Source organism: Silene latifolia, chromosome 1, assembly GCF_048544455.1.
Source record: "Silene latifolia isolate original U9 population chromosome 1, ASM4854445v1, whole genome shotgun sequence".
Lineage (NCBI taxonomy): Eukaryota > Viridiplantae > Streptophyta > Magnoliopsida > Caryophyllales > Caryophyllaceae > Silene > Silene latifolia.
In genome coordinates this window covers 198,486,688-198,509,963 of record NC_133526.1, presented here as the reverse complement: position 1 = coordinate 198,509,963, position 23,276 = coordinate 198,486,688, and the positions used below count along the sequence as shown (strand labels likewise).

General features: G+C 37.6%; 2 protein-coding genes across 8 annotated transcripts; both read left to right on the top strand.

The window, feature by feature from the left end:
* Nucleotides 1-5,618: 5,618 nt before the first annotated feature.
* On the top strand, nucleotides 5,619-11,657 carry LOC141617069 (uncharacterized). 7 transcript variants are annotated; one of them, XM_074434255.1, is made up of 15 exons: nucleotides 5,619-5,792; nucleotides 6,043-6,132; nucleotides 6,228-6,353; nucleotides 6,550-6,717; nucleotides 6,820-6,897; nucleotides 7,037-7,158; nucleotides 7,655-7,702; nucleotides 7,815-7,871; nucleotides 8,343-9,062; nucleotides 9,238-9,438; nucleotides 9,554-9,640; nucleotides 9,817-9,960; nucleotides 10,062-10,944; nucleotides 11,211-11,270; nucleotides 11,404-11,657. In XM_074434255.1, the coding sequence occupies exons 1-13, from the start codon at nucleotides 5,772-5,774 to the stop codon at nucleotides 10,708-10,710; spliced, it is 2,511 nt and encodes an 836-aa protein (XP_074290356.1). In that variant the 5' UTR covers nucleotides 5,619-5,771; the 3' UTR covers nucleotides 10,711-10,944; nucleotides 11,211-11,270; nucleotides 11,404-11,657. The 7 variants fall into 7 exon arrangements, with proteins under 7 accessions (XP_074290356.1, XP_074290352.1, XP_074290346.1 ...); XM_074434251.1 differs by having other exon boundaries at nucleotides 11,206-11,270; XM_074434245.1 differs by having other exon boundaries at nucleotides 5,660-5,792; nucleotides 10,044-10,944.
* Nucleotides 11,658-14,666: 3,009 nt separating this feature from the next.
* Nucleotides 14,667-18,627, top strand: LOC141617095 (protein PLASTID TRANSCRIPTIONALLY ACTIVE 16, chloroplastic). The gene is made up of 5 exons (XM_074434273.1): nucleotides 14,667-15,258; nucleotides 16,678-17,133; nucleotides 17,247-17,315; nucleotides 17,740-17,798; nucleotides 17,943-18,627. The coding sequence occupies exons 1-5, from the start codon at nucleotides 14,869-14,871 to the stop codon at nucleotides 18,478-18,480; spliced, it is 1,512 nt and encodes a 503-aa protein (XP_074290374.1). The 5' UTR covers nucleotides 14,667-14,868; the 3' UTR covers nucleotides 18,481-18,627.
* The last annotated feature ends 4,649 nt before the right edge of the window (nucleotides 18,628-23,276 follow it).

Here is a 23,276-nt window from a genome sequence, read left to right as displayed (position 1 = left end):
CGATCGGTGACTCAAATGGAGCTCGCCGTTCCCGACGTCAAGTATACTCAAGTCTTCTACTTGACCCACTTCTTGATTAAATTTCCGTCTCGTAGCGAAAAGTCCGCTCGGGCTCGGGATTAAAAGGAATAATCTCGGACTGTTAGACCCGGGCATAAACGGAACTAACAAGAAAGTGTGAGAACGGTCTCAAGGAACCGGGTTCCCGAGACAAAAAGACAAAATAAACACAAAAAGACTAAACAATTGTTGCCTCCCGAAACGCGCCAAATTTGATGTGGCTAAAGTCGTATTATCAAATCAAAGTAAAACTATCTCAGGACTAACAAGAATAGCTAGCAAGAAGACAGTATCGAATCCACAGGAGAGCGGTAAAAGCTAAGTCTAAGAGTATTTAAGTTGTCTAGAAGTAACCGATTTCTGGGGGTTTGTTTGTTTTGATTCTATTAAACTAATTGCAAGTAATTAAATGAAGGTTTAAACGATATTATTAAGAGTCTAGGATTTACGGTTCACTAGGTCAATCATCGGGATATTCAATCAATTGCTAAATCTATCAAGTTGTTTAAGGTCATAAGATCGGTCGACTCAATTATGCCCTTTAGATCGATTCTAACATGCGGTCGCTATAATTAGATAAATCTATTTGATTATTATCGCACCTATATTAATTCTAACCCTATCGATATGATCAATTTGCTACACTAATTAATAACTCGGGCCTTAAGTTGATTAACTAGAAGAATTACAATAATCAAACAACAACTTTAACGATATCAATAGCAACTAATTAATTTTCCCTTTTGATTAACCTAGATTCCCTTCATCCTAGATGAGAGGATTAGCTACTCATAATTATAATAACTACAACAATATTGATTAAAGATGGAAACATGATTGAAAGCATAAAACAATAATTAATGAACATAAACAATCAAGGATTAATTAATGAGGAAAGATTAGTACCATACAAGGGAAAGATTAGGGTTCTAGAGAGTTTTCCAGCAGTATCCAAGCAAAATATAACGTAGTCTAACAATAAAACACGAGTCTTTAATTTATAACAAAAGATTAACGTTTTAGGAAATTCGGAAATAAGCCCGCTGAGAGGGATCCTCGATCGAGTCGAGGGTGACTCGATCGAGGACAGACACCTCGACGATCGAGTCGTGAAGACTCGATCGAGGAACTTGCTTCACAGGCCATTTCTTCTCTTCTTTCACTTCTAGTCTTCGTGATTCCTCGTTTCCCGTGCCATGCTTCGTGTATTCTTCTATGCCGTCTCCGCCATGCTAATCTTAGCTTGATCATACTCATAACGAGTCATTTCGCATCAAAACACAAAATAGCTACAGATTTACAATTCATTGAAATAAAGCATATAAAAGGTATAATAGGCACGAAACGGTATGTAAAATGGTATAAAGGGGGCTATAAAAGTATATATGAAAGTGATACATCAGTATGAGTTGATGCGCATGGGATAGCTGGGTTGAGTCATCACGAGCTGTTTAGAAGTCTTCAGCTGTGTCAAAACATGCATTCTTTTACATTGATTTAGTTGATTTGAAAGTTTTGAGGAACATTTGTATTTTCTTTATCAGTTTTGGTTTGGACTTGTATCACGTTAAACATATTTAATAAAGTATGTTTCTTTATTGTCTATTTGATATACCTTGCCTCGGGTAACCGAGATGGTAGCTCTCCCATGCTTTAAGTGGTCTTGGTAAGGCACTTGGGGGTATGAGGGTGTTACAACATCCCAGTCCCAAACTCCCAATCTCTCACACTCCCTCCAAGTTCTAATTATCTTCCCATTTTTTTGGGGGCAAAAAAAATAAGAAAGGGGAAGAAAGAAGGAATAAAGTACAATAAAGTATTGTAAGTTGTGAAGTTTATGAGGGAGAGAAAGTAATAAAGGGGACTGATTTATATCGACGACGTTTTAATAAATATCGACGACGTTTTTAAAAAAAAAGACGATAACTGCCCTTTAACTCATCCAACACTTTCTCTCTCTAAAAATCTTCCTTTCAACTTCAACTAAATTAAAAAAAAACAACAATTAACAACACGACGGATCTCGAATCACCGGTACTTAAACAACATAATCGCTTCATTATTTGATTAATTATTTTTTGTTTGCGCACCGTTAAATCTTTTCGATAATTGATTTACGTCACGTATTGACTTAGTAATAACAAATATTGTAATTTTTCTGCGTAAATCTGAAATTTGTACCCCCAAAGTTGAACCATGGACCAAACTTTGAGATCTAACGTTCAGCCATGGACCAAACATTGGAAACCAACGTAATCGCTTCATTATTTGGTTAATTCTCCGTGGCCAAACGTGGGATTCCAACGTTTGGACCACGGCCACATTGGTTTGCCACGTTTGGACCATGACAAACGTTGGTTTTCAACGTTTGGTCCATGGTCGATAGTTGAATCTCAACATTTAGTTCATGAGCTAGTTCATTTTTTTTAAAAAAAAAACCGTGTTTAATACGTTTATATGCCGATTTTTTAAATTTATTTAAGTTTTCTAGTCGATGTGCGTTAATTTCTAACATCTTTTAAGTGGTTTAATGCAATGAGAGATCGAAATGTAGTTGGTTTTTAGCAGAATTTGAGAGAAAATTGTTTAGAGAGAGAAAATAGTGTAATTATGCAAAGGGCATTATCGTCTTTTGGAATGAAAACGTCGACGATATTTACAAATCGGGGTAATAAAGAAGGGGTTTTCTAAATTCTGCACACCAATTTACTTAATCACGTGCATTTTTCTCATTTATTCCGAGTATACCCCTCTCATATCTCACTCCACTTAGAGAAACAAGAGAAAAAAACAAGAGAGAATTAAAAAAGAAAAAAAAAGCCAATTTCTCGAATTTTTCAGCATAACCCTAACCATCCAACCTTTTAGAATAATCAAATTTTATGAACTACAAATGTTAATTTGAAATTAAAACATGAATTTAATTCTGTATTTGTAAATTATTAAGTAGATTAATGTTTTGTATCATGTTTTTGAAAGTTTTTTTTTATGTTTTGGTTAGAGTTTTGATTTTCTAATGTTAGATATTAGTTGACTGATTGTTTGGTTGTGGAAGATTGGCGGTTTGGGTGGAGGACGATGGCGTGTGTGGGTGACCGACGCTTAAGGATATGGTATATGGATGGCGACAGATGTTGGTTTCTGAGGGCGAGGAGAACACGTGGCCGGTCTCGCAAGGGAGGCGGCTGAGTCTCCGAGTGGTGGCGCGACTGGGTGGCTGGTAGTGGAATGGTGGTGGTAATTGAGGAAAAAGGGTGGTTGACGGCGGTGGTAAAAAGGGTGGTAACAGCGGTGATTGTTGAGAAATTAACGGAGAGAATTAAAAGGTGAAAAGCTAGAGAGAGAGAAAATGGTGAACAATTTTTTAATTATTTTTCAAGATGAAAGACACTTCTGGAATATTATGGACAAAATGCCCAAGATTTAGCAATTACGATAACGTTGGATCATTAGGAGTATGGGTGTTCATTCGCGATTCGGTTCACCGAACCTCTAATTTAATTCGGTTCGCACACGGTTCAGTTCGGCAGAACTACGAACCTAAACCGTACCGTTTCTAACGGTTATAAACGGTTCAGTTAACCACTTTAAACGGTTATTAGCGGTTTGGTTACCGGTTAACCTATAATTGTTCTATATATACTTTTTTTTCTCAATTTTTGTTAATTTTTTCTAATAGTTTGATTAAATTTTCATTATATATTATGCCCAACAAAAAAGTTAATTAGCTAAACTTTAACATTAATCAATTTAAGAAATTTTAAATGTGGATACACTAAGAAAATTAAACGAATAACAGTTTTCTATATAATATTTTAATTTTTTGTGAAACGGTTCGGTTCGGTTAACCGGTTTTCTAAAAACATGAACCTTAACCGAACCTTTTCCATAATAAAGTTAACGGTTCGGTTCAGAGAACCGCCTTGTCGAAACGGTTCGGTTAACCGAACTTTAAAAAATTTTGGTTTTTCGGTTTGGTTATTGTAGTTCGGTTTATTCTGAACACCCTTAAGTGGGATGTTTTACATGCTAAAGAATCGACTGAAATTGGGTCTCTTTCTAAGGTGGGCAGTCATCAAGAAATCTCTGTTCTCCGCCAACGGGTTAAATCACTTGAACATTGATGGAGCGTCGAAAGGCAATTCAGGCTTGTCAGGTGCGGGTGGACTCTTTCGAGATTCAGCGGGTCGGTTAATAGGTGCGTATGCGGAAAAACTTGGGTTAGCGACGGTTACTCGTAGGGGTGGGCATCAGTCCAAAACCGGACCGGAACCGGAATCGACAAAATTCATGGACCGGGTTACAAAAATTCCGAACCGGAAAAATTCCGGTCCAAGAATTCCGGTCCAAAAAATTCCGGTCCAAAAATTCCGGTCCATTGGACCGGAATAAAAATACAATTTTAAGAAAAAAATGCAAATAACAATAATTTCGGGCATTCCGGTCCAAACCGGAAAATACCGGTCCCGGACCGGACCGGACCGGAAACCGGAATCTTGTAAAATGGTGGACCGGAGACCGGACCGGAATTTTTAATTCCGGTTCCGGTCCACTAGATTTCGGTCCGGACCGGTCTATTTTTCCGGTCTGGACCGGATTATGCCCACCCATAGTTACTTGAGCTAAAATTATGGCCTTGAGGATGGGCTTGATAATTGCGTCGGAAAAACGTATTACTCATTTGATTATTCAGACGGATTCAAAGGTTGTTTGTACACTGATAGATGCTAAACTGTCCTTCCCTACGACCCATTCTCATATGGTACAAATTTGCCTAGCTTTTATCCGAGATAACCCATGGAAGGTTGAGTTGCATCACATTTATCGAGAAGCAAATTCGTGCGCGGACTGGTTAACGAATTAGGGGGTATCACAAGCTCAACAATTGGTCACCTATGATTTGTCAAATGTAGCAGATTAGTTTTTCCGACTCATGGAGCAAGATGTTGGGGGCGTCTCTTTGCCTAGTGTGGTTCCGTTTTATTCGGCTTAGCTTTAGTTTGTCGCATGTGTTTATTTTTATTTTTATTTTTATTTTTATTTTTCTGTGTTGTTTGTTTCTCTTTCTTATTTGGATGTTTGTATCCGCTTTTCCTCACAAAAAAGAAAAAAGAATGCATAATGAATAAAGAATATATAAACAGTTAGTCTTGCTGAAGACGGGTCGGAGCAAGTGACGGGTAATGCCACTCATAAAACGGATAGTGGGGACAAGATGGGGGCACTACTTTCCGTCACTCCACAGTGACAGATACGTGCTGTCTTCAATGAGATTTTGTTTTTTTTTTTGGTCTAAACCATCCGGTAATCCAAACCACATTGGGCCGACTAATCCGGATTTCGGGGCGTGTCCAAGGATTACGGTATTTAAACCCCTCTCAATCGCAGTTGTGGGGGATCGATCCGCAGACCTCCCTACCAAGCGCAACCCCATGCTACCACGTGCTGTCTTCAATGAGATTTTGTGATATATAAATTAATAGGAGTTGTTGATTTTTAAGAAGATAATAATTAATAAAAAATAAACAAAACTTACCATTAAAAGAAAATAAAAAAGTAAGATAGTCAAATTTGGGTGAAAAAAAAAAAAGGAAAGAAGGGAAATAGGAAATTGGAGGAGTACTAAAATCGGAATATCGGCGTCTTAAGACTCTTCACTATATCAACTTTTTCTATTATCCCCAATTATCAATTTCTCAAAACCCTAGAAAATGTCGGGCGGCTTCTTCCGGGTAATTAATCTTCTTCTTGCATCTCAACATATTTTTTCGCCTAATTCGATTCAATTCATCGTTAATTGAAACGGCTTTACTGCTAATTTCTGTAATTTTTTTTTTTTTAAATTTGAAGATCTATGTCGTAGATTAATCGTTCTTTTGAACGCGTTGGATTTGAAGTTTGATTTGTTGTGTATTGAAAGATGATTTATCACAGATTTACTGTAGTTTGATTCGATTTTGATCGGATATTTGCTAATTTTAGGGTACGACGGCCGATCAAGATACTCGGTTTTCGAACAAGCAAGCAAAGCTGCTTAAATCGCAGAAATTTGCTCCTGAATTGGAGCACCTGGTGAGTTTTTTTCGAGCTGTAGTAAGTTGTGCGTTGAGGATATGTGATTGATTTGAGCTTTTTAAGCTTATTTAGTGTTTATGGAATGTGCTTAGGTTGATGTTTCAAAAGTCAAGATGGACGTTATTAAGCCGTGGATAGCGAAAAGAGTTACTGAATTTCTTGGCGGATTTGAAGATGAAGTGCTTATTAACTTCATCTATGGTCTTCTGGAAGGAAAGGTATTCCTGTGTCCAGTGATTTCTCCCGTGATTTCTTCTGTTATATTGGGTTATATTGAGTTGGCGGCGTCAAGATGTTTTTGAAAATCACATTATTCGTTAGAGGCATATCTTATTCTGATTCTCTATCATTAATGCATTGTTGCGTTTTTAAATTGCGTTTTTAAATTGTTTGTTTTGCCCTGATTTATGGCAGGAAATTAACGGAAAAGCTGTTCAAATTCAACTTACGGGTTTCATGGAAAAAAATACGGGTAAATTTATGAAAGAACTATGGGCACTTCTGATCAGTGCTCAGAACAATGCCAGTGGTGTTCCGCAACAATTTCTTGATGCTAAAGAGGAGGAAACCAAGAAGAAAAAGGTTTGATCATTAAACTGACACCAATCTCATGCTCTTTTGCTTCTGAATCAATCAAAATACAAGCAACCGTTTGATTCAACCACAAATTATACGTTTTTGCAGGCGGAATCTGATCGTATAACAGGTGAAATACAGAAAAGGAAAGAGAGGGAAACCGAGGAAGAGAAAAAGAGGAAAATGGTAACTTGTTTAATTTCATGCTAGAACTAGCCTCTTACTAGTTAGGTTTTTGAGTTAACTTAAATTTGTGTTTCTCATGGCCATTCAGCTAGCTTCTGCAATTATTTGGGTTCATATCCTTTACCTCGAACTACTGTAGGATGGTGGGCTTGACAATAGCTCTTCTGAGGAATCAAATAGGAGGCGGGAACGAGGTTCAGATTCTCACGATGGAGACCATAATGGAGCTGATGTTCGAAATGGATTTAGAGGAAGAAACAGGTTAGGCAATTTTAAGATCATTGGTCGCTGATATGTTCCGTTTTCACCATAATAATTTATCTGTGATTCTATGATGCTCTTTTCTATCCTATCCTTACATTAAAGGACTTTATTGTTTCCAACTCAAGTAGATATTGCATTCTAGAAAGGTTGTTTGGATCAAGATTTTTACTCGCTTCGTCTAGTGTAGCATAATTATAATGCTAGGACCATTTTCTCTTTCAGCCACGGATCATTCTAGTAAAAAATTTCGTTGTTCCCATGCACATAGAGCTTATTATGTTGATTGCTCTTGAAACAACGAGGCTGTAGCCTCATTCTGGTGTTTGTGTATGAATAAAGATTGCATATAGTATTTGTGTTATTAAGGTCGTTGCAATTAGTACTCGAGCTTCTCAGATACTCTTTGCCATCGTACGCAATGGTGTAGGTTCCACACCAACACTATTTTGTTTTATTTGATGATAGAATTACTGATGTAGATACTCTCGTACAGGTCTCCCAGGTTGCCGTATCCATCTGATCGACCCCCTTCACCGCATCGGTAAAAAATTATGTTGTGATTCTGCAATCACATTATGTGTATTTTTGTTATGTTATTGATAACAATTTCATTGAAGACTCCTGCATAACTTAGTTTAGGTACTCTTTTGCAGTGGTCGGCGTTCTCTGTCAGTTAGCAAGTCATTTTCAAATTCTAGAAGTTACTCAAAGTATGTGATCTTAAACTTACTAGTCTTATTTTACTATTGACTGTAGATAAATGGTATAGCCCCAAACTGTGGACATGGTTGGTTATTGTCATCTGTTGTTCTTTAACATAGTGATTAGAGGAAGCCGTCATAACAGTGAACACTGAACATTATGGTTGTTGAACACTGAACATTATGGTTGTGTTTTTTGCACTGAAATATAGAGCAATAATTTGTGAAAAAATAAATTAGATTTTCATATATAAACTAACTAGGAACTGAGATGAAATGTCTTTAGTTACTGTCATTTTTTTCTCTCTTTTTTATATAACCACATATGCAGTGGTGAATTCTTGGATCCCGACAATGGGTGTTTGAGTTTACACACCAAATTTCTTGACACAAAAAGATTCATTTCACTATTAGTGATACTAATAGTATGCATCTTTTTTATCTTCTCAGCAGACTGATCTCAATTTAATTGTATTTCAGAGAACGAAGTATATCAAAAAGTATCTCTCCAAGGCCACGAAAGTATTCGGTTTCTCCAGAAACTGTGCATCGAACTCCTCCAAAGTCTGTTTCTCCCAGGAAACCAATAGCTCGGGGGTCTACTTCTCCAAGGCGTAGACCTCATTCTGGAAGATCTCCATCGCCAACGAGGCGCAGATTTCACTCTCCACTACGCCGGAGGTCTCCTTCTCCTTTTAGACGTCGGTCACGGTCACCTTTGCGCCGTCGTTCTCCTCCTCGACGTCGCCGTTCTCCCTCTCCATGGCGGAGACGATCACCTTCTCCTAGACGACGCAGGTCTCCTCCTCCTATTCGTCAGCGGAGACGAAGGTCTACATCAAGTCCTAGATCTCGGTCTCCTGTTAAGCGCAGATCTCCATATGGCGGCGGACGTCGGTACCAATCACCTGTTAGGAGAAGGTCTCCATACCCAGGTCGTCGTGTGTCCCCATCTCCAGATAGATCTCCATTGCCAAGGAGGCATAGGTCTCCATCTCCTAGGAGGCGTAGGTCTCCGTCTCCTGTGCGTCGTAGATCGCCGTATGCAGTACAAAGACGGTCACCTGTTCGAGTTCGTAGAAGGTCGCCTACTCAATCGCCAAGCAGGTCAGTCTCACCTGCTAACCGCAGCTCTGCATCACCTGCTAGAGACAGTTCTGCTTCGCCAATTAAGATGAAATCACCTGGAGAAAGAGCTAGGTAACTATAACTGTACATTATGTTTTTTTTTCACGCTTTTTTTCATCCTCCATTCCTGTCCTTAAAGATTGTTGGTTTTAAACATGAGTATTAATTAAGCATTGTGGCTAGTTTCAATAGTCTCACAATTTTCTTTCCCTAATATTTTTTTGAATGCGAATGTGTGGCCTTGCAGATTGAATGATCGTGATCGTGCTGAGCCTTTACTGGTGACCCGTAGACAATCAATGGCAATGTCTCCCCAAAGAGACCATTCCGATATTAGTCGTTCACGCCGGAAAGTACCATCAGTATCACCCTCACCATCACTAGAGAAGTCCCCAACATACATGGAGTCTCCTAAACAAAAGACCAGAAGCTCTGGTGATAATAGAAGGTTTTTGTTCTTTTCTGCACGGAGTTTTAGTATAAAAATGATATGTTTTGAAGATTGCGTACCTTTATTTTTTGTGTATAATGTCAAAAGTAAATGTTGTGTTGCCTTTCCTTAGGTTAGCTAGTCCTCTCCGTGAAGTGAAGGGTCAAAGAGTTCGTCGCAGCAGTCCACAGAATAAGGATGAGGAGTCTCAACATTCCAGGTTTGCTCTGCAAATACAATTCTACATTTAGCTTTTTTTTTTCTCCTCTCATTTTTTAACATAATATGAAATCTTCTTTTCAAAATCAAATATATGAAACCTCATATTCAAAAAGGCCGTTTGGTTGTAACTTATTTACTGTATCATTATCATAACCTTGGAATTCAATGATATAGGAAGGGAGAACAGAGTGAGCACAAGTCAACAGAAAGAGGATCTGATTGGCCCTACAGAGGCAAGAAACAGGAGCCTTATGATAAGCCTGCTGGCCGCGTCCGTGATATTACTGACTTAGGACAAAAAGATACTAAGACGACCAGGTATTGTTTCTGTAATGTGATGTTTGTTTTATTTCAATTTTAAATTATCATGCTTTTTGGAAGATGTTTCCATCCCTCATCAGGAAGGGCTTGATTGACAGTTTGGAAGTTACGCCTGAAGAAGCCAATGGTGCAAAAAGGTCACCACGTAAAGATTCTGTATCAAGGGCAAAGGATGTTACATCACACCCTGATAATGCTACGAAGTCGGACGAAAAGATAGGTTCCCTTTCGAAAGATACTGGGGATACCAGCAGGCCAGATGCCTTGGTGAATCCACGCAAAAAACGGAGAAGCCCTAGTGTCTCTTCTGATTCTGAATCCGAATTAAGTGAAAATCACAAACTGGAAGTTACTGGTAAGCGGAAGCATAAAAGGTCAAGTAAACGGGAAGCGGTCTCAGATGATACTAGTTCAGAGTCTGAGGTTGAGGATAGGAAGGAAGCTAAGAGGAGAAAGAAGGAAGAAAAGAAGTCACGCAAAGAGGAGCGCCGTCGCCGTCGTGATGAGCGGCGTCGGAGAAGGGAAGAAAAGCGTGCTAGCAGACGGAAACAGAAGTCAAAGGATGCTGATGCTTTGTCTCCTGACTTGAAGAAACATGAGAAGGTTGACAAAGCTTCAAATGGTGAACGTATGCCAGCTAAGTATTCAAGTGAGGAAGAGACTGAATCACAAAAGAAGAAACTTGAGATTGAGCTTCGCGAAAAGGCCCTTGAATCTCTTAGAGCAAAGAAGGGCATCCGCCATTAACTCTTTTGCTCTTTCCGGACATTTTTTTTTTTTTTTTGTCGCTTTTGCTTTGACAAACATTTCTAGCTTCTGTTTTCGGTTACTTGTACTTTATTTTGAAAATGCTATAATGTAGTTGATATATCCTTAATGTACTCTCTGTTTTGCTGCTGGCAGTTGAAATGGATAGTTGACGATTTCGTGAGATAACCTATTGACTGCAACTATATGCAGGAGTTGCTGCTGTATAATCTGGTAATAACTGTTTCCAATTGCTGGGTTGTTTTCTTCTGTCTGTAGAATGTCTGCAGAGCATCATTCAGACAGCTTATTGCACATTAAATCTTATTTGTGTGCCAATTCAGTAGTTTTTGCGGTGATGCCAGTTAAATACGAGTAATATATACTAAAAGTAAAATTTATTTCAGTCTGATGATAACCGCTGTCTTGAAAGGAAGTATGCCAAAATAATATTGTTATGTTTGGTACTAAGTGCGCTTTCTGGTTAATTGATAGATCAGATTTTTCCAAGTAGATGTGGTTGAGAACCAGAGCTGGCCTACTTTCTGAGCGACAATCAGGTGAAGTATTTCAGTTCTCCGATATAGCCTTTTTGGAGATGTCGAGTGTCTACCTTTAGGGCTTTAGGCGATCAATACAATACATTCATATTTCATGCTCTATTCTCCGTGCTTATTTTTGTATTATTCGCAGCTTGAGAGGTGTTCTTGGACTTATTTGGACTTATTTCGTTGTTATGCATGGTGCTACTTTTTGGATACCTCCTCAAATTGGGTAATATTTTCTTACATTTCGAATGAGCATGTTAAATGTATGTTATGTCTCCTCAAATTGGGTAATACAGTATTTTCCTACATTTGGGATAATCATGTTATAGGTATGTATGCCTGCTATACAATGGTAGTATGTCAGGTTTATCTTTTCTATTGCACCTGTCCAGTGAAAAATTCCAAGTGAAAAAACTCGAAGCTAGTTGAAATACTGAAAACTGTGTTTGCTATCCCTGTTTTTGAGGTTTGTGTTCATTATTGAATGCTGTACGGTAGAGTAGGAATTTGACTTGTGCTTTAGATTCTTATACTGTGTTGCACGATTGCATGACACGAGATTCAGTTGGCACTCGAGCAATCCTCTAACCAAAATCATGTTCAAACTATGAAGTGCTTCATGTTTGAACCCAGTAGAGTCCTATGAATGTTAAGGATTCCCTAAACCGAAATGAACCTAACATGGGAGTATGGAAGAATGCAACATTGCTCTGTAGCTTTTCTTATCTTGTTTCTCTTTTGTTTTCGTCCCAAATGGTGTATTTCGACCTTGCAGTGTTTTAAGTTCCCACTTTGGGCGTATTTCGACCTTGCAGTGTTTCTCTTTTGTTTTCGTCCCAAATGGTGTATTTCGACCTTGCAGTGTTTCTCTTTCGTTCTCTAGTTATGTTAGCTGTAGGATAATTATGTTAGCACAATTCCGACCTTGCAGTGTTTAAGTTCCCACTTTAGGCGTTTTCTCTGTTCGCCTTTGCTGTCTGTCTTTCGTGATTCTTTGTGAACAAGAGCTGATGCTCATTTAGTAAGAGAAAAATGTTACCAGTGATTGACATTTGTGAACAGACATTGGTAGTACACGTCGACTCAAAGTTGGTGATAGTTGCTAGACTAGTAATCTGTCATCCTTTGTCACTAGTACAGAGCGGCTGCATTCGTAGTACACGTCGACTTAAATGTTGCAAGTTATAAGACACTGGTTTTAGACATTGGTCACCTAAGTCTGTCTTTTATGTTGTCGATTAGTTGTAGAACGCTGCCATTCTGTTGCTAAATTGTCCTTGGGCGACCTGGATCATTGTCGTAACCTTGTTACCTTTATTGTTCAGTTACTGAATAATCAGAAAGTGTATGAGTTGTCCTTTGCCCATTTGCTGCTAAATTCGTTGGCTTTCAAGTTGAAGTTTCCTTCAATCTTTTTAACGGTTTAACCTATGTCATATCGGGGTTATTTTTGAAGTCGGATTGAGTTCGGGTTTGGTCTAGGCTTGGTTTGGACGCTATTATTCCTGCCGAGTTAGTTTTGCCCACTCCACATCGCACTCACGTGAATCAAGTTAGTTTTGTTGCTAGACGGCTGTACAGTAGCTCTCCCAAAAACCTGCATTACCGATCCCCTAAATAGTAATGCAGCAACTTATTATACTAGTACTTGTTATCTGCGATCTTGCTTTGTTGTAGAGGCTGAACTTGGCAGCAGTAATTCATATACTGCTATTGATTTCGTGCAGTGCCCGTTATTATATGCTTGGTAATAATGCTAATGGTAAGATGTCTTGTGTTACTTATGTGGGACAAAAATAAAATCAGTTTTATTTTCTAAAGCTTAAATCGAGTGGCATAAGATATTTTGAAGCGGCAAGAGTTGCTATTTTGAATCGACTTAAGATACCAACATAGAAGCTAGACTTGCTTCGTTTTCTGCAGATGCACAAATAAAACGCCGTCCTTTTTTTTTTGTTGTTTCAAACATAAAACCTTAATAGCTGATCGGTGCTGAAAATTTCGACCCAATGTCCAGAGATTATAAGCATCGGTATTACCATGTGCATAAAAAATGGCAAAACAAACCGTTTTGATGGTAATTTTTGCGTTCATATGAGACTCTCTCTTATAAAAGACTTTGAATAAACTTGTACTCCTTCACAATTATCTGTTTGTTTACCTTTGACTAAAATGCTTTTCACGAAGAAATAGTAAACAAATGTTATGAAGATTTTCACAAAGAACCTTGAGGTAAACTCTCGAGTAGACCTTGCAAGCAGATCAGGTCGTGTCGTGTTTGTGTTCGTGTCACATGTAAAGTGTAAACGGGTTACGAACCCTTCAACCTAAGCCCGACCCAATTAAATCTCGTGTTGTGTTTGTGGCGATCCACTTACATAAATGGGTCATCAAGCCTCAACCCTAACCCGCTAATTTCGTTTTGGGTTCGTGTTATGTTTTCGTCATTTTGTGCCATGTCAATATTGGGAAAGTTTATGTGATTGAGGAATAAGAAAAATTAGAATTAATTTAGTACATGAGTCATTCGTGTCGAGTTCGTGTTTAGAGTGCCCAACCCAATTAAATCTCGTGTCGTGTTCGTGTCGACCCACACTCCCACATACATAAATAAGTCATCAAGTCTCAACCCAAACTCATTAATTTCGTGTCGTATTTTCGTATTGTGTCATTATTAGCCAGCTCTACTCCCAAGTTGAACTTGGAAACGGCTCACAGGAAATGTCCCATATTATTATTAGTGGGGCCGGTCAAAACCCATGTCAAACTAAGTGAGCCGGGCCATAGCCCACATCAAAATGGCTCACAGGCCCATATTTTATATTAGTGAGCCGGGTCATATAACCCACCTCAAATAAACCGTAGAAAATAATTTATTTTGATAACATAGTATTTTATTTTGATAACTTATACTTCTATATTTAAGGGAAATGATAAGGCCTGTATTTAAGGTGTCAAAAAAGAAATGAAAACCTTAAATCAAACATTAATGACATCAATTTACGCGTAATTGTGTCTTAAATTCCTAATTTAATTCCATTTTGGGAAGTAATTTAGTTCTTAAATACAGCCCTTAGGGCTGTATTTATCATTACCGTATATTTAAATATGTCAGTATTTATCATAAAATATCGGATAATCAAAATAAAACCGAATTACCGAAATATGAATACTCGTATAATTAATGGTAAACTTTGAGCTTTTTTTTCTTTTTCTTTTGTGTCAGTTCTATGCTACAGGACGGTCCTATAGAAGAGTTACTGAAATTTATATTAGTGGGCCGGGTCATAACCCACATCAAAATTGCTAACAGGCCCATATTTTGTAATGCATACTGTATAAATTTATATTAGTGGGCCGGGTCATAACCCACATCGAATAAACCGTAGAAATATGTGATCCAGAGACATGGTGGTCGTTTTTTCTGTTACGGATATTGTTTTCGTGGCTAATCTTAACTGGCTAGATCTTCTACCTCACCCAATCTTTAGATAACCAAATAATCTTCTTCCCCATTGATGTCTAGTTTAACTTCATGATCTGAATCCAAACGTCGAAAAAGTCGACAAATCCCATCAAAATTCACATACCTTAAGCCTTCAGTATCAGTATGGCTGCAAGTGTATCATCATCCAACTCATTTCTTCTAACCACAACATACCGTTCCAAATTACGCAATTCTAAGAACCCGAGACAACTGACTGTCTTCGCTAAGAAGACACCGACTTCGTCGGAGACTGAAACGCGGACTAACCCGTTTCAGTTCGACTGGGGAAAGATTTCTGATGTTAAGTCACTGATTCCAAGTGTTAGGACTCCTCCTGCATTTGGTGGTCCTGGTCGACAGAAAGACTCGGGGACCGTGTTTGTTGCTGGCGCGACTGGGTTGGCTGGTGTGCACATTGCGCAGATGCTGTTGCGCGAAGGGTATAAGGTACGAGCTGGGGTTCCTGATCTTGGTGCTGCTCAAGAGTTGGCTCGGTTTGCCCTCGATTATAAGGTCTGTTTTTGTTACTTTCATGCAATTCTCAAAGCAATTCTCGTTTCGAGTTAAATAAAATGCACTTTTATTTCGCAAATTCTCATTTGTGAGGAAGATATGTGGCCATTTTTATGATAAAAAGTAACCATATCAACGAATAAAAAATTGTTGCATTTATTCTGTCACAAGAGAAACCAACTGCTTTTATTTTGAATTAACAACCTTAAGGTGTGTTTGTATTGAGGAATTTGGAGAGAACAAAGAGAGGGAGAGTAAGGGTCCGTTTGGATACAATTTTAGGAGGGAAGGGGAGGGGAGGGGGAGTGAGGGGAGGTGAAGGGAGGGGAGAGAAGGGGAGGGCAAATGGGATGTGGATGTTTGGATAACAAAAATTATGAAGGGAAATGAAAGGGGAGGAAGGAGGGAGATGAAGAATGGATGGAGGATTGAAGGATGCTAGTGATATAATTAGAGGTTCAAATAATGTTTTCTTTCCAAATCTTGTCACCATTGGAAAGATTATAGTTTGTTCTATAGGAGAGAAAATAAGTCCTCTTATTTCTCTCCCCCTCCATTTCCTTTCTCCCATATTTTTTATCCAAACAAAGTAAATTAAATCCCTCCCTTTCCCTCCCCTCCCCTTCTCTCCAATTCCTTCAATCCAAACGGACCCTAAGGGATTTAAAATCCCTTGTTTGGATAGCAAATAAGGGCGGGAGAAATGAAGGGGAAGGATTTGGAGGGATCCATTTTCCCTCCTCCAAGACAAATCAAAGTCTCTCCACAATAAGCAAGATTTGGAGGGAAATTGTATCCAAACATCCACACCACATTTCCCCTCCCCTTCTCTTCTCTCCCTTTCTCTTCCCTCCTTCTCTCTCCCCTCCCTTTCCCTCCACTTTTGCTATCCAAACACACAGGTGTGTTTGGATACCTAAAATAGGAGGGAAAGGAAGGGGAGGGGGAAGGAGGGAAGGGAAAGGGAGGGGAGGGTGAAAGGAATGTGGGTGTTTGGATACAATTTCCCTCCAAATTTTGCCTATTGTGGAGAGATTTTGATTAGGCGTGGAGGAGGGAAAATGGATCCCTTCAAATCTCCCCCCCCTCCATTTCCCTCCACCCTTATTTCCTATCCAAATAATAGAATTTAAATACCCTACCCTTCCTCCCTTTCATTTCCCTCCAAATCTCTCAATCCAAACACCCTTAGAGATTTGAAGAGATTTGAGGCACTAGGTTAATGTTGTTGTTGATCGTAAGTTGGCTGCTCATCTTTTCATTGTAATGTAAATGTCATCCGAAGCAAGTGTAGATTTGACGAGTTCACAATCCTAGTAAAACAGCAAGATCAATTTATTTAGTTTTTGTAGAATGAAATGTAGTTAGCTCTGCCTCTGACTGAAATTAGGGGATTAACTTGCAACTGATATGTGGCAGATTATATCAGCAGAAGAATTGAAGCGTTTAAATGCAGTCGAATCCTTGTTCGAAGATGCAGAATCAATAGCCAAAGCAATGGGGAATGCAAGCAAGGTGGTGGTCACCATTGGTTCTGCAGAAAATGGTCCTGCCAAGAAAGTTACGACATCAGACGCGTTACAGGTGGTCGAAGCAGCTCAATTGGCTGGTGTACGCCACATGGCTATCATATACGACGATTCTGCAGGAGCTCCCACCTCACCTAGCAGTGTACTAGAGGGGATTTCCTCATTCTTCAACAATATCTTCTCCAAATCCAAGCCATTGTCTGTCACTGAGCTCATAGAGAAAGTCGTTCAAACCGATGTCAAATTTACGTTTATCAAGACAGCATTGACCGAGGAATTTTCTCCAGAGAGCACTTACAATGTTGTTGTAGCAGCTGAGGGACGAGAAGTTGAAAACGACTACAAAGTAATGTAATGTATGCAAAAGATGAAATGTTTGGGTTTGTTGACGAATGTGTTATTTGATTTGCAATTTTAGATCTCCAGTTATGAGTCTAATGTTTAATCCTTATTGTACAGGTAAGTCGATCTAGGATGGCGGGTCTTGTCGCTCAGCTGTTCTCTAATACAGAAGTAGCAGAAGATAAGGTATGCTGTTTTTCTCCATGATAACCTGGCTTTTGTATTATGTTTCACTCCCTTTTTCTTTTCAATTTTTTTCGCATTTTGAGGTGTGTGTTCACCTTTGGACGGTTCTAAATGATGATTAATGTCAGCCGACCCCAAATCATTTTGGGATTAAGGCTCTGATAGTTGATAAAAGATGAAAATCAGGATTATTGTTTGTGATCCTTAGAAATTATTGATTAACTCAAACAATGCTTGTCTTTGTGCCGTCGAACTGTCAAACTGTCATGTCTGAATTTTGTAAAAAATTTAGGGTTTCTGTGAAACTGAGTCCTTGGGTTCTCCTGGTTATCGGTTTTATCTAAAATTTGCTTAAGGTAGCGTACCAACTACCATATTCGGATTGACAATTGATGTTACTTTTTGCTGCCTATATCTTGTTCAGGTTGTGGAGGTTTATACTGAACCGTCTGCCCCATCGAAATCTGTAGAGCAACTATTCAGGTATCACATTCTGCGCCTTCAAAAGTTCCCGCGTTTGGCTAGAAATGAAGTGAAAAAAAATAATGATTGAAAAGGGAGAATGTGTTCATCCCACATATTTAGATTTTAGATAGACAATGTTAAACAAGGTGTTGATTATTTCAGTGCCATTCCGGAGGACGGAAGAAGGAAAGCCTATGCAGAGGCAGCAGCAAAAGCAGAAGCCGAGGAAGCAGCTGTAAAAGCCGCAGAGCAAGCCAGGGAAGCCGAAAAGGTCAAAACCCAGTTGGAAGAGGAAGTTAAAAAGCTATCAGAGCAGGAATCACGAGCTTCAAGCTTAGCCGAAGAAGCCAAACTAAAGGCAGAACAAGCCGGGGCCTCAGTCGACAGCTTATTAGCTAAAGCTAAAGGGTTGGGCTCGGGTTTTTCCTGGGACAAACTCAGCTCACAACTAGCCACTGCTGTCAAAACCCCGGAGTCTGGAACCGAGAAAGTTCAGGTTGCTACTGTAAGAGGTCAAGCCAAAGCTCGTAACTTAGCGTCTCAGAAAGCCGTTGTCAAACCAGCTTCCAAAAACTCGAAACCCAAATCAAAACCGGCTCCAAAGGAAAGAACAGCAACTGAGAAATCAACTGATAAAGAGGTAAGGAATATCTTTGGTGGCTTGTTTAAGCAAGAAACCATCTATGTCGACGATGTTTGATTATAATATTCTGCAATTAACAAGTCTTATATTGTTAGTATTATTGTCTTGTGAGATTCAATTTCTTGTAATTTCAAGTGATGTTTGTATGCATCATGTAAAGAGATACATCCGTCTATTGTATTTCATATACTTACCTTTTTTCCATCCCTTGTATTTCCTCATTAAGAGGACATATCAAAACCCGGCTCAGAATGGTTGGATCATCTCGAGCTATCTATACCAGGGGCGGATGCAGGAATTTAGGTTTGGGGTGGCACAATTTTTTTTTGCCGTAGTTCTAATATTATTTTGCGTTTAATTACGTATTTGTACTCTTTTATTGACATACATACATGATTAAATATCGCAAAAGTCTACATATATTTCTGTAGAATACTGGAAATAAAAGTATATCTTACATAGATAAAAATAAGCAAAAAAAATGCAAATTATTAAATATTCTCATATTTTAAAGCTAATAGGACCAAAAAGGAAATTAAAAAGGGTTATGATAAATACAACCCAATGGGTTGTATTTAAGAAACTAAAAAAGGAAATAAACACTTAATATATGACTTAATTGCATTGATTCATGTGTAATTTATCCTCTAATTTCTAAACTAATACCAAATTTGGAAGGGTATTAAATGCTTAAAAACAACCCATTGGGTTGTATTTAGCATTTCCCAATTAAAAAACAATATAAAGTTGTCAGGGTTGGAGGTTATAAGTTCCCTACACTTACCACTACACTACTAATATTACATTGCATATATGGGGAACTAACTAATTTATATAGCTGACATTTTTGGGTCATGTGAGGGCACTTGCCCTCACTTTCCCTCCCCCAGATCCGCCCATGATCTATACTCGAACATCACGGAGTCCATTGACAAGAACTCTCATAATGGTGACAGAATTCGAATTGAAACTGTTATATTATCTCTCATTATTTTGCCAGTTAAGTTGATTTTGGTGGTGGATTCAAAGGAGGGCTAGCAAGGGCGCTTGCACCCGCTGGACAATAACAAATTCGAAGTTCCTAAGTTAAAATTTTCGAACTTTTTTCAACTTTAACTTCTACTTCCTATTAATTGTTTGCCCCTGCTAAGTTAAAATTCTGGCTCAGCGAGATGAGGGCAAAATCGACTAATAACAGAAGTATAAAATAATTGTGGCAGGTTATACTAGGGAAGCTTCTTAAGGATCTAAAAATTTGAAGATGTTTAGTTAATAGTAGGTAGTGTGTGTTAGGCAGATTCATATAGCAACTCCTTAGATAACAACTAACACGTACAGTAAACGTTCCAAATCAGTAAATCACAACAATAGGTAGCTCAACCACAATTTCGTTTGCAACCTGAGTATATTTTTTACTTGTATTCCTCCCTCTAGCTAGTCTAGTTTGTGACGGGTTAATCCCGTCACAAGTTTGTGACCTCTCACAAAAAGGTAGACGGGACAGGGTGGGGCACCCTCCATGTGCTTCCAACTCACCTCTCAATGGTTATTTTGTGAGAGGAAACGGTATCCGTCACAAGCTTGTGACGGATATCGTCCGTCTTCAACTAGATTTTGTGTCCTCCCTATGCTTACATTTTTGGACTTAACATTGATTGTTCTACTAAAAAGTGGTGAAATGTATGTAAGTCGATATAATTTAAAGTTTTAAAATTTGTATTTCATCCCAATTGGGCGAATTTTATACGTTTGTTTAATATGTGTGCGGTGTATTTTATTTAAATGTATGAAATTAGCTTGAACATAGATGGTATTTTGGAAATATTACAAATCCATGAATGAGTAGAGAGCAATGATTAAAGTCATGGAAGTATATAGGAGTAGAAGGAATTAAGGACAATGGGTGTAAGATATTCTGAGGTGGTTTAGATATACTCCCTCCCTCATTTCGGTCAATAGTTTTCCTTTGTTATGGCACAAATACCAAGAAAAGAAGAAGGGGTCAATTAGTAAATGACAAGTGAAATAAATTAAGTGTAAATGATCAAATTACTTATCAATTTCATTCTTAAAATAGAAAGAATAACAATTGACTGAGATACTCCAATATGGAAAAAGATAATAAATGACCGAGACAGAGAAAGTACAACTTTATAAAAAGGGTGACGAGTTTAAAAATGCATGAATTGAGTATTTCGCAAATTATGGTAGTTTAAGAACTCTAAAAATATCTTCATCTTCATATAAAAAAGTGTGACATTTGGATGAGAGATAACATGATCATTCTGGAACCTTGTGAAAAAAAAGAGTAAAAATTAGATTAACTAAGAGTAAGAGATTATTCTATCTCTTAATTAGAGCAGTTAGTCTTGCTGAAGACGGGTCGGAGCAAGTGACGGGTAATGTCACTCACAAAACGGATAGGGGGACAAGGTGGGGGCACCCCCATGTGCTTTCCTCTCTCCTCTATTTGGATCATTTGTAAGAGAAAATAGTATCCTTCACTCCAAAGTGACGGATACGTACCGTCTTCAATGAGATTTTGTGTAATTAGAGAATATCGGGTTCGAGCCATCATGAGGGTGATTTTTAGTCTGTACTCTGTACCACCCTTGTGAGCTGTTGTACTACCCGATCCGAACTACGGTATTCCGAAAAAAAAGAAAAAAAAAAAAAAAAAAAAAAAAAAACTTTTCACAACGTACTCCGTTTTCAAACAAAATATGGCCCAAATTCTGAACATAATTGTGGCAGTATTGTACTATTGTACATAGTCTACATAAGTATTGTACTATTGTACATAGTCTACATAAGTTTTGTGGATGACAAGTTTAATGAAATTTAACGAGTCTCTCTTGTGATGGACATATCCGTTACAAGTTTACGATGAGTTAAATAATACTATGTGACTAGATAAGATAAAACAGATTGCTACTACCTAAACATTTTGCTTTTGTCTTATTTATTTCATATGGGTAATACTTGACCCGTCACAAGTTTGCGATGGATATATCCATCACAATTAGAATTTGCGAATGAAATTAATTAGGGAGTAAATGAAAATTGAAAAGGCGAAGTTTATGCAACAAATGTTAGAACAATTTTAGCGTGGTTAGTGCAACATGCCACGAGTCCTATTTTCACTGCATTCAACTGAACCCTACATTTTTTTTTTTTTTTTTTTTTTTTTTTTTTTTTTTTTTGATTAGGTAAGAAAACTAGGTTGATCCTCTAGGGTAGGACCAACCTATCTCAACTGAACCCTACATGGTTTACTACATTTCCTTCATTTCACTTTAATAATTATTAATATAATCTTGTACGTAAACGCAATAACATAAATGTCCTACTTTTCTTGTTGTGCTGTCCATTTTTTTATGTTAGGTTTTACGCAAATAACGCAATGCCTGATTTGTTCATATTTTAGGCTTGTGTGCATAGTTGAAGATTTAGGTTTGTCAAACAATAATTACATGGCAAATCATCTTGAAACTTACTTTTTAAATTTCAAAGTCACTTCCTTTAAGTTCAGTTTATAAAAATGTCTTATAAATTCAGTTTAAATTACATAACTTTATTCATTTTAGAAAAATCCAATTAATTTTATACCCAGTTTTCTATAACTTCAGATATGGTAAGGGGTCGTTTATTAGTTCTATATACTCAATTCACTTGTTTAAATTTATAATATCAATGTTTGCTTTGTTTCATATTGAGAACGATTTTAGTTATCTTACAAAGTTACAAGGGACCAAGTAGTGCTTTTTTATTTCACAAATTCTTGTTTCAGATGGACACTTTTGGTCTTATTTGTCAGACGGATAAAATGTTGCCATTTTTTAAGAAAATATAACCAATTAATTCACAAAATGTTATGACTAGAGGTGTCATTTTTTACCCTGAAAATAATGTGAACAATAATGGTAACATGTTATCAAAAAATAACAATATTTTATTGTAAAATGATAACATATTACCCGTCTTATTTCAGACTAAAAACGGACCGTTTTTATTTAGGTACGTTTTTTTAAGATGGTTTGAATTGCTAAAACAAGAATATAAAGAGTAAATGAAAAAGTGAAAGGTGGAGCAATATACCGAAAAGAAGCAAGAAAAGGGGAAAAAATGGGAGTCGTGTCCGCAAGGATGGGTCAACCACGTGTCAACGCCCAAATCAACTAGGACAACATACCCCTACATAGTACATACTTTCTCCATTCAACTTCACTCTACTTTCGATTTTCTCTCAATACATAAATAAAAATATATTCATGTGGGATATTTACCGCATAAAATACGCGTTGGCTAACGTGGAAAAGTAAAGTGGTAGAGTGGAGTTGAATGGAGAAAGTACATACCAAGTACTACATACACGTATTCTAGTTTTCTCGTATTTAAAAATCGAGATATCAGTATTAAATTTAATACGAGTTAAAAAATTAGTAGAATACTATGCCATTAAACTTGTTTTAATTTTAAGTCGCCTTAAAACGAATATATCTGTTTTAAGATAACCAATCCGAAGTAAATTTTCAATTGTAACAGGTAAAATCTGTCACTTTGATAAAACGAGAAACAAAGAAATAAGTTGTAGAGATCTCTTTAAAAAGACCATCTCAAGACTCTTTGATCGAACTAATGAATGACAATAAGTCTTGATTAAGACGATCTGAAATAAGACGGATCAAATGTTATCATTTTTTTAATAGAATAATTTAATGACAAAATATTATAACTAAATTTGTCACTTTTTTACCCTGAAAATGATGATTAACATTTTATCATAAAATAGTATTTCCTCTATTCTCCTATTTTCACCCCATTTGCTTTATTGCGGTCTCTAAGACGTCACT

What these genes read in the sequence shown, in the direction of transcription:
- LOC141617069 (XM_074434245.1), top strand. Translation starts at nt 5,772, where the DNA reads ATGTCGGGCGGCTTCTTCCGG. An exon ending in GGATTTAGAGGAAGAAACAG is followed by an intron (nt 7,159 to 7,654) that starts GTTAGGCAATTT and finishes ACTCTCGTACAG; the next exon opens with GTCTCCCAGGTTGCCGTATC. An exon ending in GAGGAGTCTCAACATTCCAG is followed by an intron (nt 9,641 to 9,816) that starts GTTTGCTCTGCA and finishes TCAATGATATAG; the next exon opens with GAAGGGAGAACAGAGTGAGC.
- LOC141617095 (XM_074434273.1), top strand. Translation starts at nt 14,869, where the DNA reads ATGGCTGCAAGTGTATCATCATCCAACTCATTTCTTCTAACCACAACA. An exon ending in GGTTTGCCCTCGATTATAAG is followed by an intron (nt 15,259 to 16,677) that starts GTCTGTTTTTGT and finishes GATATGTGGCAG; the next exon opens with ATTATATCAGCAGAAGAATT. An exon ending in CAGAAGTAGCAGAAGATAAG is followed by an intron (nt 17,316 to 17,739) that starts GTATGCTGTTTT and finishes TATCTTGTTCAG; the next exon opens with GTTGTGGAGGTTTATACTGA.